Source organism: Oreochromis aureus, linkage group 20, assembly GCF_013358895.1.
Source record: "Oreochromis aureus strain Israel breed Guangdong linkage group 20, ZZ_aureus, whole genome shotgun sequence".
NCBI classification, from domain to species: Eukaryota; Metazoa; Chordata; class Actinopteri; order Cichliformes; family Cichlidae; genus Oreochromis; species Oreochromis aureus.
The window spans coordinates 15,621,588-15,638,126 of NC_052961.1; the positions used below are offsets into that span (position 1 = coordinate 15,621,588).

At 40.4% G+C, this 16,539-nt stretch overlaps 1 protein-coding gene across 1 annotated transcript in view; it reads left to right on the forward strand.

Moving 5' to 3' along the window:
* Positions 1-16,335, forward strand: part of LOC116324770 (dedicator of cytokinesis protein 3) — a 52,149-nt gene extending 35,814 nt beyond the window's left edge. The window contains exons 38-54 of the mRNA XM_039604005.1: positions 2,601-2,749; positions 4,942-5,028; positions 5,286-5,390; positions 6,692-6,833; positions 7,244-7,410; positions 9,789-9,875; positions 10,000-10,179; positions 10,287-10,370; positions 10,479-10,595; positions 10,719-10,840; positions 11,130-11,265; positions 11,510-11,591; positions 11,799-11,914; positions 12,027-12,111; positions 12,197-12,319; positions 12,485-12,567; positions 13,418-16,335. Of these exons, the coding sequence (XP_039459939.1) occupies positions 2,601-2,749; positions 4,942-5,028; positions 5,286-5,390; positions 6,692-6,833; positions 7,244-7,410; positions 9,789-9,875; positions 10,000-10,179; positions 10,287-10,370; positions 10,479-10,595; positions 10,719-10,840; positions 11,130-11,265; positions 11,510-11,591; positions 11,799-11,914; positions 12,027-12,111; positions 12,197-12,319; positions 12,485-12,567; positions 13,418-14,026 (2,474 nt within the window). The 3' untranslated portion in view covers positions 14,027-16,335. The remainder of the gene's footprint in view (positions 1-2,600; positions 2,750-4,941; positions 5,029-5,285; positions 5,391-6,691; positions 6,834-7,243; positions 7,411-9,788; positions 9,876-9,999; positions 10,180-10,286; positions 10,371-10,478; positions 10,596-10,718; positions 10,841-11,129; positions 11,266-11,509; positions 11,592-11,798; positions 11,915-12,026; positions 12,112-12,196; positions 12,320-12,484; positions 12,568-13,417) is intronic.
* Positions 16,336-16,539: the final 204 nt, after the last annotated feature.

Genomic DNA, 16,539 nt, shown 5'->3' on the forward strand with positions numbered 1-16,539 from the left:
CTCTTTGGCTCTGTGCAGATTTCAGTTCAGCTGGACTGCAGAGAACAAAAAGTCCCTCTTATGCCAGTCTGAGATACTGACCTTTTATATTGCTGTTTTATGACTGCACAGGACAGTGATGCAAGCAGCAGAAGGGAGGATGCTACTGCTGTGTAGTCATAATTTGCAACTTTGTGGACTGTTGTTATTAGCCTGCTAGAACTACCCCCACAGTTTATAGCCACACACACAAATGAATTGTTCCTGGTGAAATTCAGTTTGACTTCCTGTTCAGGAGAGCGTGTACACGTGCACACCCTTTGATGGACGTCTCCTTCATGCACCAGTTGATTTATTACTCCTGCACATGAGACTTTACATACTTACTAGCTTTGCTTCACATACTTGGGGGGGTTTTTTGCCTAAGAAGAATGAGCTATTCAGCAGGTAGCTGCAGTGAGTCAGCTTTCAGCATCTGAGTCTCGGGGATCGTCTTATTCAAACTGGGGGAAACTTCACTACAGCTGACTGGATTCTTTGTTGGGCTACAGATGAAGAAGATGATAGAGAAACTAATGGTGTGCTAAAAACAGAGATATCACAGAAGTGTAACGACACCCATGGTTAAATAGATAGCCTAATATCAGGTAGAGATAATTATGTGCTGTTAGCTTAACATTAAGAAGTCAAACTATTGCATGGCGGTTGTACAGCCAGCTTTTTTATGTAAGTTGTAAATGTGAGGTTTATATCACATTTATCCATTTTATTTGGAGAAGAAGGGGATTTACAGTACATTTACGATGCGGTAATGTCACTTTAGTCACATAAAGCAGAAATCAGGGGAAGTTGTCGTGTAATCTTACTGTGTAAATGGCTTGTGTGAGTAAAGCTTTACTCACATTATCTCACATTATCAGCAGTGGTGTTATTGTGTGCGCATAAATGTAGCCAAATGTGACTAATTGAATTCAATCTTATTCATTGCCGCTTACGTAAAACAAACAACAGGCAGCTGGGAAGATGACCAAAACACATTTAAGTGTCCAGCAGAGTTGGGTGTGATTGCACATGTGGTTATTGTGTGAATCAGAACCAACTTTAAAAAACTTTGCTTTTTTTCCAAAATATGATTCAATTCAAAAGGTGGGATCAGTTGGTACAGTGGGTTCGTAGTGCTGGAACACTTACTGATTATTTTTATTATCAGTTAATCTGCCAATTTATGTGTTTACCAGATTAATCATTCATTATGTAAAAAGTCTTCTTTGGACACAAAGGATAATCAGCATAAAATGGATTTTAGTGGAAGTCTAGTGTTGGTTGAAAATTCAAATAGTCCAACCAACACTCAGAAAATCAAGGAAACTTAGTTTATCATTTCATAAGAAAAAAATCAGCAAATTGTAGCAACTGAAAATCTTTTTGAATTAATAATTTCAGTTGTACTTTATGTGACATTACACCTACCAAAGTGTGTTAACTTTTTCACAATTAACAAAGAGTCCATAGTGGAGATAAATACAACTCATTATCTGTTTGCTTAGTTTAATATAACAGATCCTGAGTTCAATTCCATTTCCATCAGGCTAATATATATATACAGGGTCTTATTTAGTAAGTGAGGCAGAAGATTCTACAATGTCTTTTAACTCAACAAGGCCGAGGCCTGTTAATTTCTCCTTAGTGATCACAATTGACTTATTGGACACGACTGGTCAAATCAATATGCAGCTGAATTTGAACCGTCCAACAAGACATGCAGTTTGAGGGGAAAGGTTAATTGGATAATCCAAATTGTCACTACAATTGGCTACAATGACAAGAGACATGTTTGACAAGTGTGAGCGTGAATGGTTGTCTGTCCCATGGTGTGGTTGCATCATTAGACAAAATGAATGAAATAGCGACCTGTCCAGGGTGTTACCTTCAAATTCTTCAACCTCACCTCAAATCACAGCTTGGATAGGCTCCAACAGGACAATGCCCACACATGACCCTGGAAAGGATAAAGCGGCTAACATTAAACTTGGATGGATGGATGGATTATGCTTAAAAGCCAGATCTGTGAAAGGAAGCCAACCAAGTTAAATGGTTCTGCCATTCTGCCAAGAAGAGGGGTCCAACTAGAATTACATTTACCAAATATTAGTGGAGGTATATTTCAGCCTATGAGTGTACTTTTGGTCTTGTTTGAATTAGAGAAAATCCAAAATGAATTCAAACTTGTGCACCCAATTCTTGTTTTTTTGTAAACTCATTAAACATGTTGTACGCTGTGCAATTAGGAAACCCTGGGAAAAAAAATAATTCAAAGAAGCCATTAAATCCAAAGTTACCATGACATCCATGCCCATGATTAGTCGGCTTCAGTCCAAACTATATTATAAAAGGTCTGATATGGTGTTAACTGTGCAGATGCTCCTTGCAGTCTGACTGCTTTTAAACAAAAACACGATTATCAGGGGACCTTAGGTGCAGCTGGCTGTTTTATGTCATACATCATCTGTTCACAAAAACTGGACAAAAATTTTAACTGTGCCTAAAGCCTTTGGGTTTTTACATATATAGAAGGTAATCTCAATTCAATTCTCAATCTCAAATTTCCCCCTTGTCAACAGAGGCAGCCTTCACCCTCCTGCTGTACTGGGAGCTGTTGCAGTGGGAGGACCGGCCCCTAAGGGATTTTCTTCACTATCCCTGTCAGAGCGAATGGCAACGTAAAGAGAACCTGAGTCGTAAAATCCTCCACTACTTCAACAAGGGCAAGGCAAGTGAATATTTTTTATACCTTTGTCTCCTGCTCCTGTTTCCACTGACTTAAATCCAGTGTTTCATGCAAATGTTAAAGGCCTGTAATTCCTGACCCGTGCTAACCTCTGACTGCACTGCAGCGGAGCCTCCAGCACTGAGTCAAATGAGGAAACGAAGGCAAGGCTTAGTTAACTTTATAGTGATGGATCGATATTACTAGGTCATGCTGGACAAGTCACATTTGAAGCTAAATCAACTTAGATAAATGAAAGCGACATTAAATTTTATAGCTTTTTTTTTTTTTTGCTTTTTGTTCAAAGGGCTGTTTGTTCTCATCTGCAGTGCAGCTGCTCCTAAGTATAATCAGATTTTGCCCTCATTAACTCTGGGAGTGAGTCAGAGTCTTGTAGTGCTTCTATTCAATGTTTTTCCCAAGTTTTTAGTGTGTTTTACATCTTTTGCCAGCCCCAGTAATTGCATATCTCCACTTATTTTTCATGAGTTAGTCCTGCTTGCACCTGTTAAACTAGAATTCAGAGGGGCGAAAGAAGCACTAACCCTTTACCCAACACTGCAGTGTAAAACCATGCTGTATAAAAGCTTTAAAATGTAATTTCATTACTTATTAGCATTTTAAACTGTAATTATGTTATTATTACCAGTATAGGCTCTTTATGAATATTTCTGTAGAACATTAATGCTGTGTTAGGTGGGCAGTGGAGCTGCTGTTCTACTATTCTATGCAATCTTCAGTTGTTACATCTTTTTACTTTTTACTGTGCACCCCAATCATCATATGTGGAAAATCATTGCAACTAAAGCCAGTTAAATTAAGTTAAGAGTTAGAGCTAAGAGCTAAAGTAAACACAGACTATCATAATACAAATACAAACATGCAGTCTTTGCACGCAGCAGCGAGGGTCAGATTTCTGTTCAAATGTGATTTGCTTCCTAGAATCATTCCTCCCTGGCTGGTATTCATCCACAAAATTGAATTAGTTGACTGGTGTTGCTGCTTTGGAGAGGACAATGCCCTCTGGACTCTGGGAGCAGCTGAGAAAGAAATAAAAGTGGCCTCCTTCATTAAATCAGTGTTATTGCTGCTCTCGTTTAAAAAGGGAAGCTGTTCTTTACCTGCTGCTGCATTTGTTACAGTTCATGCACGGCAAACAGAAATTTGTATCTGTTTAAAGGAAAGCTTGTGAAATAAATGATGAGACTTAGAAAAAACGTTTCTACTGTGTTTGAATGAGAGAGAAAACAGCTAAGCCAGGTCAAGTTTTTAGATCTTTAACACCATGCTCGTCTTTTCCTCTTGTTTAAGCACAATTTTAACACATTTTAAATGTGTTTTGTAACACATTTAAAATAAACCATGCTAACCACCTTCACTTTAATACACTGCTCTGAAAAAGAAATGTGACTAATAATGCTAGTTTATTTAGCAGCAACAAATTTTATCTATTAAACATTCATAGTATAATTACAGTAACACAATAATAGAAAGGGCTTTGCAAAGCATAATCAAATAGATTATAATTAAATAAGTAGCTTAAAAAAACACAAATAAAACAAGGATGCAGTTCAGTTCTCCCGGTAAGAGTTACAGCTTTTACATCATTGCAATTTGAATTTTCTAACATGAGATGACTCAAAAGTCTTTGCGTTAATGAAAAACATAAAAAAGTTCATTTAACCCAATATCGTTTTGCAATAATAACATAGAAAACAAGGGTTGACTAATCCTAACTTTATTGCATAAAACTAAATCTCATTGGGTTTTTTTTTTTTTTTTTCATATTTCTTTTAATCCACCAGATTATTTGATTCAGTGTAGAGCTCAGTAAAGCTGCTCCTGCTGCTGCTGGTAATGAAAAATGATAAATGTGAGGTAAAACTGCCATAAACAGATAGCAGACTCAGTAACACGTTCTACCACACATACCACAATTAACTCTCTTATATGGAGAAATGGAAATAATAATAATACTAATACTAATGATGATAATAATAAAATAAAAAGAAAACCTGAAATCATAATGGTCTCTTTGCACTAATCACACAATTTTGAAACTATAATTGTTCCATTTAAAATCTTAATAACCTACAACCTTCCCAAAAAACACTTTTACTCTTATGACATTCCTCTTGATTATTAAGGATAAATCAAGATTTATTCTCATTTAGCTTCATTTTATGACTTTGCAGTGCTGGGAATATGGAATCTCTCTTTGCCGGGAGCTAGCTTTCCAGTATGAGACTCTATATGATTATCAGAGCCTCAGCTGGATACGGGTAAGTCCCGCATGTTCCTCATTTCTGCTTTTATTACAAACAAGCATCTTTTGTGATGAAGAAGGTGGTAGTGTTGACAGCTTCCTCCGTTATTGTCATGCTCTGTTATTTGGTGTGATGCGTGCACAGCGGCAAACACAATGTCCTAATTACCTGTGCACGCCCACACTCCCAAGAAAATGGAGTCAGCTCAGTAATGTGTGTGATTGCTCGATTATTCATCTTGACTCTTTTGCATTTTGTTCATTCGGTGACAGAAAATGGAGGCAGCATACTATGACAACATCATTGAACAGCAGAGGATTGAACCGGAGTTCTTTCGAATGGGCTTCTATGGCAGGAAGTTTCCTTTCTTCCTCAGGGTAGGACTTTCCAATCCAGTCTGACACAGATATAATCCTGCCGATGTGTTCAGATGTGCACTTCCACCATTGCTTTAACCGCAGTAGGCTATGCAAGATGAGAAGTTAAAAAGTAAGATTGTTTATCAACCATCACTACCAAATATGTCATGGCCATCCTGACAGATTTTAGGGTGATGCATTCATTTCTTCTAATCTAAGTAAATATGCCCAGTGCGGTCCTCTGACAACAGATTTATTTGGGCTCATTTCCTTTCCGTGCCTATTACCTTTAATTAAAGTAGCTATCATTTTTTTGTTTTGTTTTGTTTGTTTTTTTATGAATGTATTAAAGAACAGTATGAAAATTATCCGAGAATTATCACCTAAATCTCTCATTCCTGACGGCTTTACAGAGGCTTGTTTAGTTGTCTGTTCTGTTACTTTGCTGACTGGATTCCCTGTCACTTCTTTCATACACTACAAAGACCAAAAGTATTGGGCTACTCATTCATTACACCTACAGGAGCTCGAAATCCATGCATGAAACTCCCATGCACAGTTTTTGTGCTAATATTAATGCCAGACGAGGTGTGGAGCTCCGCAGAGCGCTGGTGAATTTTACACACTTGGTGACCCCGCTATGTTGCCTGCAACTTCCTGTGGTTCCTAAAGGCTTCCACTTACAGTTTATTCAGGAACATCTACGAGGGAAGGCATTTCACAAACTCACTTGTCTTACCGGCGACGTCCTATTATTGTACCACACTCACTCAAATTCAGTGAGTTCATTAGAACAACCCATTCTTCCACAAATGTGGTTAATTTTATAAGTTGCTTTTTTCAATGTCTAGTAGCTATAAAGCATCGGCCTATTTGGAGTCTTTTATGTCTGCGCTTGGTTTTAGTTAGTAGATAGTCCACTGACTGAAAAGCGTACAGTTGCTTTTCAGTTAGTCGACTATCTACTGCTGCACATAAACTATACAGACACAAGTATTCAGCCGTACCTCTTAATCTTTAAATTAAGGCGTTCTCAGTCCCCTTGCCACTCATGTATAAAATGAAGCCTCTATCCATTCAGTTTGACTCCACAAACTTTAGATTATATGTTTATAGTCTGAAGAGTGCACTGGAAATCCAACCATACACCCTTTCTTGCTATTTCATTTATTTGTGCAATACCACCTAAATTTATAGTAAATCAGACAGTACTGCAAAGAATTAAGCAATGTCCAGAGGAACACCTCACTTAAACTCTGAGAATCATTTGCAGCAGATTCTCAGCAACATCTCGGTCTTACGTCTTTCTCTTTCTCCAGAACAAGGAGTTTGTCTGTCGCGGGTATGACTATGAACGGCTCGAGGACTTCCAGCAAAGGATGCTGGGGGAATTTCCGCAAGCCATCGCTATGCAGCATCCAAACATTCCAGACGACACCATCCTGCAAAGTGACGCTCAGTGTATCCTGACAGTTCCACTATGGCTAAAACGACTTCATTATTTTTTCTTTAGAGTGAGAGACCGTTACAACATCAGTCCGCAGATGTTCATATTGCATTGACTCATTGGAAAAGCAGTAACCAGATTTATTTTGCATTTTTGCCTGATAGATTTAATGACTTGAATAACAGAGCAATTGCTCCACGTGTTGTGCATTTTGATTACTCTGCTAAGCATTTGAGTGTTTCTATTAGAGATTATTACAGATTAAATACTGAACTAAACACTGAAGTTGATTTCCAGGGTCACACAGGAAAAACTAAAGCTCTCTCTAAGTATTTCTTTTGAACATCCGCTCTGCTCTTCCTCCTGAGTGAATATGCATGTATGTCGGACTTTGTCTGTCACTTCCTTGACACTTGGCTTCTAGACTTGCAGATCTATGCGGTGACTCCAGTGTCAGACATTTCTGATGTGCCTCAGCTGGAACGTGTGCCTGAGAGAATCAAGAGTTTCTACCGCATAAACAATGTCAGCCGCTTCCACTATGACAGACCTTTCCACAAGGGGCCCAAGGACCGCGAGAATGAGTTCAGGGTACGTTGAGCCCGCAGTGCCAGCTCAGCCCATTTCTGACTCACTGTTTAGTTTTTTGTACATAAAAAAACTGAATATGGCTGCAACACTATTATAAAACAATGAAACTGAGCCAACTCTGTGGAAATTGCAGTGTAATTATGCAGACATTTAAAATTTAAGAGACGTAAGCAGGTATAAGTGACGTAAGCAAGTGCAACACTTAAGGTGGCCACAGGGGAGTGCCTACAGCTCTTAGACAATAATGCCTTTAAAGCCCATTAACGCCTTTACATTTCTCTGCTACGTGCATAACCAATAACTGAAGATAAATATAATTACATTTACTTTATTATGAGCTTTATACTTTATATCTGTGTTTCATCAGAGCAGAATTTTAAAAAATGCAACAAAGTTAAACTAAGTGTTAATAAGATTTTTAGTATTAAATCTGGTCAGCTAAAGTCAATATTGCCACATTTGCCGCATTATTATTTGAGACACGTTCTGGTTTAATAGTTCTTCTGTGTGTAGTAAATTGAGTTTGTAATATCAGGTTTTCATTCAAATATGACTCGCTTGTGTAGCAACAGTCACTGAGTAAAATGTGACCGCATCAGTCGTAATCACTGCAAAATTGAATAATGTGTGAAGAGGAAAAGCAAAACTGCACTAGCATGAAAGAATTATAGGCACATAACATACATAGATACAAATATATAGAAAAATATACACTCATCAGCCACTTTATTAGGTACATCTCATTAGTACCAGGCCTTCAGAGCTGCTTTAATTCTTTGTGGCATAAATTCAATAACATACCTCAGAGATTTTGACCCACCTTGACATGATAGCCGCTAACTGGATATTTTCTCTTATTGTAAATATCAGTAGATCAGCAGTTTCAGAAGTACTCAGAGTCGCCTGTCTATGACCAACGGCCGCGCCAAATTCAAAGTCACTGAAATCACCTTTCCATTCTGATACTTAGTTCAAAAGGTTGTGTCTAGATGCCTTAATGCACTGAGTTGTTGCCATGTGATTAGCTGACTAGATATTTACATTAACAGTTTGACAGGTGTACCCAATAAAGTGGCTAGTAAGTGCATAGGATAACATCAGTCTTTCCTGAATGATATACAGCACATGATACAACGATGAAACTGCCTGCCTGTCTTATGTATGAATTTGGTTCCTTCTTAACGTTTTCAGATCACTCAGTGTAGCATGTGACACTGGAACGGTTTAAAATGTGCTGAAACCCAGCAGCTCCATTGGATATAATTCTCTTCATACATTTGGGAAATAAATTCTTAATAACCTCAAAATCGGTTTGAATGTATCTGCTGGAAATGTCTTTTCCCACACCAGTCTTATTTACTTTCTGAACCATAGCTGCTCTGTTCCTTTTTGACTCCCAGCCAGGACGAAATGTCACCATCAAACGATGAAACAAAATGTAACAGTGCACAGAGGCCGTGGTAAAAAAATGTCAGTGATGAATAATGGTCTGTTATTTAGATCGGCAGTTTCTGAAATAGTCAGGCCAACCCATTTGGCACCAAAGACTATTACAAAGTCGCTTAAATCACCTTTCTGCCCCATCCTGATGCTTGGTTTAAACTTCAGTAGCTCATTTTGCATAAATGAAAACTTTAACATGTGCGCCTAACAAAGTGGCCGTTGAGCCTATGTATTGGCTTAATAAAACAATGATAAAACAAGAAAATCATCTTGACAGGTGGTGAAATGCATTAATTGTATCAAGTTAATAATTTCATGTTATACGTAAAGCTCTAACCAGTCATTACTTTTATTAATTTCATTTCAGTTAATCTTTCAGATTTATTTTTCACTAATTTTGAAACACAACATGAGAGATCTTATTATCACCAAACAGGATCATAACAGTTTCAGATTATTAGAGGCTACGCAGTCTGTACCAAAAAAGGAATTTAAATAAGGTATTTTCTATATTACAAAATTCTGTTTTCTCAAAATAAGATGTTTACATGTGCATAACACAACCAGACTTTAACAGTCAGTAAATTAATACAGTTGTTTAACTTTTGCTGCTGTTGTTTTTATTGTTGTTATTTTACCTGCCATTTCTATCTTGATGCTAACAATGCTCAAATCCCTACAACCTTCAGGGCTTAAGAGACTTGTAGGTATGATACTGTAGTTTGTCCTGACACAGTAACCCAAATTCAGAACCACACCACACAGGAATTCTCACTAGTCTGAAATGACCTATATCGTACTCTACAGCACGGTGCTGAATAGTTTGCCAGCCCAGTATCTCTTATACACTGTCGGGTCTCCACTCGGTTTTCTTTTATATTAGTCTAGCAGATGTGGCTAATATGAGATGGCATCTTTGTCCACATGTTTAACAGAGTCTGTGGATTGAGAGAACAACCTTGATCCTCTTGCGTCCTCTCCCTGGTATCTCCCGTTGGGCAGAGGTCGAAAGGAGAGAAGTGGTAAGGATGTTCTCTCACTCACCTTGTATAGTACACACTATCTAATGGCCAGTTTTCTGTTAAAATTTAAAGGCCATCCCCTCTTTCATCAAAGCTCAGAGTAAATATCTGTATTTATTTCAAGGTGGAGGTGAGCCCTCTGGAGAATGCTATTTACGTGGTAGAGAATAAGACCCAGGAGCTGCGGACTTTGATTAGCCAGTACCAGCACAGGCAGCATCATGGGAACATCAACCCGCTCAGCATGTGCCTCAATGGGGTCATCGATGCTGCTGTGAATGGAGGAATTGCCAGATATCAGGAGGTACTGCTGTAGGGCTGAGGGAGAGGGGGAGAGGATGGCAGAAATGATGAATGATGAATTGGTGCTGTGAGAGAGATCTTTATTTTTTGACTCACCCTCTACCACAGGCGTTCTTTGATAAAGACTACATCAGCAGTCACCCAGAGGATACAGAGAGGATCTCACATCTGAAGGATCTAATGCAGGAACAGGTCAGGCTGGGTTTAAAAAGTTCAAAATATGCGTTAACCGTATGTTAACCATAACATATGGTTATGAAACCTTCAGGTCACTATTGATTCCTCTGATTTCATCATCAGGTACACATTCTCGGAGTAGGGCTGGCTGTTCACGAGAAATTGGTGCATCCAGAGATGCGTCCTCTGCACAAAAAGCTCGTGGACCAATTCCACATGATGAGAACAGGCTTACACCATGTGAGTAGAGTGACACATGACTCAGACTGTGTGCCATGTGTGTTTCAGTGCATTAAGTTTATAAATAAGTGTATGCGTGAGCAGTGTAAATATTCAGAGCAGTATATGGTTGGGTCCCAGCAGGGTCTGCCTGGCGTGGATCGATTTGGACCTGCAGGGTGCCCAGGGGTTAATTCTCCCAGAGGCATCCTCTCCTCCCACAGCCACATGAGCCCTGAGAGCGTGCGGCTCATGCACAGACACAGGTCAGTCGTGGTGCTCTTCTAAGCTAGTTTACAGATCCATTTGGTGTTTTAGCCTCATAATTTCCAAACCTTCAAAACAATACCCAGGGCAGCTTTATGAATTTATGCGCTATGTTATGCCCGTGATGTGAATCTAAAATGCAGTATGAGCCAAACTCTTGAAATTAACACCAAATGCCCTCTGAAATAAATCTGTGCAGGCTGTAAAAGTGGCATAAAAATGCAAAATGATTAAACAAACACAGAGATAAATCTTTCAGTGATCTCAACCGTTACGTCTGTCCTGCAGTCCTCTAAACCTGCAGGGCTCGATCCGACACTCGTCCTCCTCCCTGTCCTCTCACACGTCGAGTGAGGCAGGAAACCTCGTCATCATGACCGACGGCCTGATGGGGGAGCACCCTGAGGAGGCATTACACATGCAGGTAGGAGTTGGATGACGTAAAAACAAACAAATACTGGTGGGAATGTGCTTCAGCTTGTAATAATTTGTGTTCTTTACAGAGTGCAACTCACATGAGATCCGATCTTTTGAGGATGTAAACTATAATCTAACTCTTTCACTTAATTGTTATTGTTTTGATTAACTTTTCTTTTCACAGCATTAATCATTGGTTTATTCTACAGAGTACAAAAGCACAAAAGACAAATAAAAGTTTTGTCTTGCAGCCAAGCCCTTCCTCCTCCAGCCTGAGCTCAATCCGCTCCAACTCCTCCCAGATTATTAACTCTGCCCCCTCAAGTGCCAGAGGTGAGGAACAAAGCAGAAAGTCACATCTGATGGTTACTACTGTATATTAACCATACTAACCATCCTGTAATAAGATGCTCACATAAATCAGCAACACTAGAAAGTAACAAGGCTGCAAAATTCTGCACTTTTATGACAACAAACATCTTTGTTTCTTATTTATTTGCAAATAGAAATCGTTTAGTTGCGCGTCTTTCTTTTGTCCAGGCTCTCCATCCTTACCCGATAAGGCCAAACACAACCGAGAAGTGATGATTCTGTTGCCGTCTCATCGTGAGAGAGCCAACAACTCCATGTACTACAACATGGCAGAGAATGGGCAGGTGGGGGAAAATCTGCAGCCCCATAATTCTGAATGAAAATGCAAACAAAAATGTGCTCTGTTTCTGTGTTTCTGTGTCATTTTGTTCTTTTGCTTCATTTTATTTTTTCCAGAACAACCACATGCAGCGTGCCTTACTTCAGCAAGTTAGCCCCTGTAAGCCTTGTACTGACGCTCACATGAATCTGCCAGAGAAAGGTAGCATATATGAGCAACAAACTAGTTATTTTGGTGCATAAGATGTTTGTGTTGTCTTAAAAAAAGTTTTTGTATTCCCTTCCAGTCTTTCCCAACACTCCCAGTAGCTGGAGTCTGGATGGGGAGAACAGGGAGCAGATGACCTACATGCCAGCTTCTACCGGAGGGGTAATAATGCCCCCTGTCCCACCCAGGTCCTTCCCAACAGGTACTGTTTCATTTTACTTCACAGTTATGCTTGTCGTGGATTTCAGGGAATCTGTTTGGTTAGGGTACTACTCATTGTCTATAATGATATGGACTTTGTGGGCTTTTTATTTTTTTATTCCTTACTGCTTTTCCTTACTTTTATGCCTTGAACTTCTCTTCACAGGACATTTCCTGATGCACTGTGATGCATTTCACCAACAGAACAGCGACCCTCCTCCTGCCCTGCCTGTCCGTTCCCTCCGAAAGGTACAAGCTTAAGAAAAACATCATCCGCTCTCAATTTATAATTTTGTATTTGCCTGTTGTAGCAAAAACCCTGCCACATTAGGGACATTAACGCACACACTGTCAGATATGGGTAGACTGGTGTGCTTGGTTTCTTTATTATTTACACACTTTTGTCACTGTCTTTTCAGACAGAGCCGGATCTTGTTCAGGGCGCCAGCCGCTGTAGATTTCCGGCTGCCAAACCAAGTTCTGTACAGTCACCTCAGTCTCAGTGTGCTACTGCATAAGTAGAAGAGACATGATTAGATAAGGACTGACAGTTTCCAGCCAGCCTCTCTTGGCACTGTCTTCTAAACCTTCTACTCCACCCCTCCCCTGCATCTGAGCCAAAGACCACACCCTGCTACCACACCTGCTTTGTTCAGGACGCATAACTTTCAACATTGGCAAATGTTTACTTTGATTATTTTGATCTTTTGGTTATTTGGGGTTTCTCCTACCCTCGATCCTCTTTTAGATATCATCTTCAATCTTTTCCCCATTAAGATGAACTTTGACAACAGCTCTAAAAAGCATCCAAGAGGGAAAAAGTTGAAAAAGATATGATGCCGAAATGTTAACTTAGCTTTTGAAAACACATTTTGAACATTTCACAGGAAAGGTGCTTTCTTAGAAGCTCTTATTTATGAAATTCTCTGCTTTTACACACAAACACACAGACACACACACAAATTAACTGGATCCTAACCAGTACATGTCAAATTACTGGGTTTTTCAGTATTCTTGACATTTAAGGAAGACTGTTAACAACATTACTTTAAAAAAAACACCCATGACATCCTCTCTCTTTCTCTTTCTCTTTCTCTAGTCTCCTCTCCACCCAATCCCTGGCTCTCCTACTAGTCCTCAGTCAGCTTTGGGAGGCAGTAACTCCACTCTATCAGGCAGCGCCAGCAGCGGTGTTTCCTCCCTGAGTGAGAGTAACTTCGGGGGTCAGTATCCTGATCCTGGACCCATCAGGAACGATGCCTTGGAGCCTCTTCCAAGTCACCTGTGGTCCCCACCTGACGAGTACATGGCGTCTCCCTACATGCACATCCACTATGGCGGAGGAGAAATCGACTCTATGGACCCGGTCCGCCCTTTCCACTACCGCAGCCCTGCGTCACACCCGCACAACCACCCGCACCCTCACGCTCATGCCCACCCAGGGCTGGACAGCCACTCCCATGGGCCACCACCTCACCACCACGCCCCTACTCATGGCCCTCATCACATCCCTTACCGCAGACCTCAGCCTCCAGCTGTGCCCCCCAAACCCTACTTGAGAGAGGGCTGCATTCCTGAGGAGGACCTGCCACCTCAACCCATCCCACTCCCCCGCAGGATCTTCCATTCCCCTCATGGCCACAGGGAGGACCAGGGCAAACATGCCTGGGAGCAGTGCATCAGCGAGGAGCACGAGGAGACACAGTGATCTGAAACTCCAGCTCAGTTTACGTTAGAGCTTTCTTCTCCTTTTCTTCTTCCCTTCATTTGCACTGAGTAAAAGGAAGCAGTAGTAGAACAAGTCTAATGTGACGCAACGGAGCATGCTCAATTGTCATGTTCTGTGGTTTAACTTCAGTGCACATGAAGGAAAGGAACGAAGGAGCGAAGACGGTTGAAGCTACAGTTTGAGGCACAACCCTTGCCGCTGCTCCGCGTGGCCTCTTAGAATTAAAAGAAAAATATCTCTTGAACAATGGGATCGATTAACTTCTGTTCAAAAATTGATATTGATTGTACACAATCGTACAACTCGTCTGTGAGCATGTTTTTTTTCCACTTGAGAATAATATGAAAACGGTTTTGTGAAACATGACGACCACGATCATAACCAACATGATCCCAGGTGCAGTATAAGCTGTGAACTCCCTTAATTTCGCTTTTCATGTCATTTCACAACACGAGGAAACTACAGAAGGTTATTAGTCACAGCGAGGTGACTTCTCTGCTTTAAAAGCTTCATATATATGAATTCTTATTTTGATAAATTTGCTACATTATAGTGTTTTCAAAGGCTTACGTCCATTATGTTTTTTCAAAACACTGTTAAGTGCTCCTTAATAGTGAATCATATCAAATGCGCACTGTAATACGTGTTGCTGCTGGGCTGTCGCAAATCGCTGGTGTACTTGCAGCTCTCCTTTTGGACCAGCATCTCAAGGGACACGAACTTAAGTCACTGATGATTTCCCATCCGTACCATGCGTATGGAAACCCACGTGAATGTATTCAGATGAGATGTTCCTACTTGTATTGCACCAGCTGCAATCCTGGTTAATGTTTAAGTGCTTTAAGTTGAGTCTTTGTTGAAGACGTCTCTATTTGTCTCTTCTGTGTGACAAAGATATCTCGAGAGGAATGAAGGTGTTCGGCAGACTGAAGGGAAACTGAGGACAGTTGACAGACAGGCCCCACACCTGTCAGCTTTCATGTTCACGGAGAATGAAGAACTGTCCACTTCACACCTGCTGGACTCCAAACTAACACCAACACCACTCTCTCTCCTTCATTTTCCTTCTCTGTGTATGGTTGTCAGACCATGTTGAGCAGTGAGGGCTGAACCTGGACAGCTGCAGTGGCAATTTGTGTTGCGCCTGACGACACTGTCGAGCCCACACGCCCCCCACCCATCCGCCCCAACTGCTCAGTGACCGGTCGAGGAGCCCACACAGACAGCATTGGAATCGCCTACCTGCCTTAAGTGCACTCAAATGCAGTTTGACCTCTCATCCGGACTGTGGGGAGCTCATTTAGTAACAGCCATTCTCCTTTTCACTTTCTTCACCGTATACTCCCTGAAGGAAAAAAAAAAGAAAAAAAGAAGATATCTACCTAGTGATGTTTTTGTATGGTTTTGTCCCGCTTTGGTTTCAGATTGTTGTTTGGTTTGTAGCGCTAATATTTCTTATTCTGCCTGCGGCTCTTTCTCAATTACCTTCTGTTGTTTCAAAACTGATGACATGTTTCACAAGAATGCTGAAGCCCGGACCGGCCGAGAGGTTTACTTTTACTGTGGGGCAGAAGGAACAGCGCTCTTTATCGTCCCGTGGGGGTTGGAAGGATATAGCTAATATTTTAACAATTACTTGTTTTCCTGGTTGTTTTTTGCAGGTGGATGCTTTGTGTTACTGTACATCAAGTTGTCAGCTGACTAGACAACATCTATTTTTGTATGTGAGATCATCAGTTGTGTGAACATATTTCAGAAACCGTACCGAGACAGAAGGCACTGAATAGGCTGCTGTACTTTGTATGGAGTTGAACATGAGGTTATTAGATCTATAACGGCACGTGAGTATCTCTTGTGAGCTTGATGGTGTTGAGGATAACTGGTGACTGAAGTGATACTCAAAATATAGGTACAATAGAATTTTTCAATGTAAATTCTGTTATTGTACATACAGCAGTATTGTGAAATATTTTTGAGAATTATTGCAGAAACCCCAAAAAGGTTTATTGTTGTTTTGTGTATATACATGTACTCCAGAGATCAATGTAATTGATAAATATCTATAATCAGTGTTTGGAAAAGGACGAATCCATTAGACTGTGGCTGTCTCCACCGTTCTTGACTTGAGTCCTCTCATATAAATACTTTATACACTTTTCAATGTGCTTTCCTGTACATATGGTGTTAGCATGATCAAACAGTGTTTGGTTGTAAAAGTGGTTTTCCTACTCCCATAACTGCTGTGGTATGGAATTCATTAACAATGCCAAACATTAAAGACAATCTTTTATCAGCTCTAACTCTTCCTCGCTACCTTTTTCTGTACCGTGAAGGGTCACGCAGTATATTGAGTCGACAGTGGAGGGTGCTGTTTGTCACTGAATTACTGAGGCTGAGCGCTACAGTGGTAAGAATGCAGATATTTGTGCTATTTTCAGTTTTGCGAGTGTCTGTGCATAGATAACAGCATGCCACACATCCCCCGAGTCCAC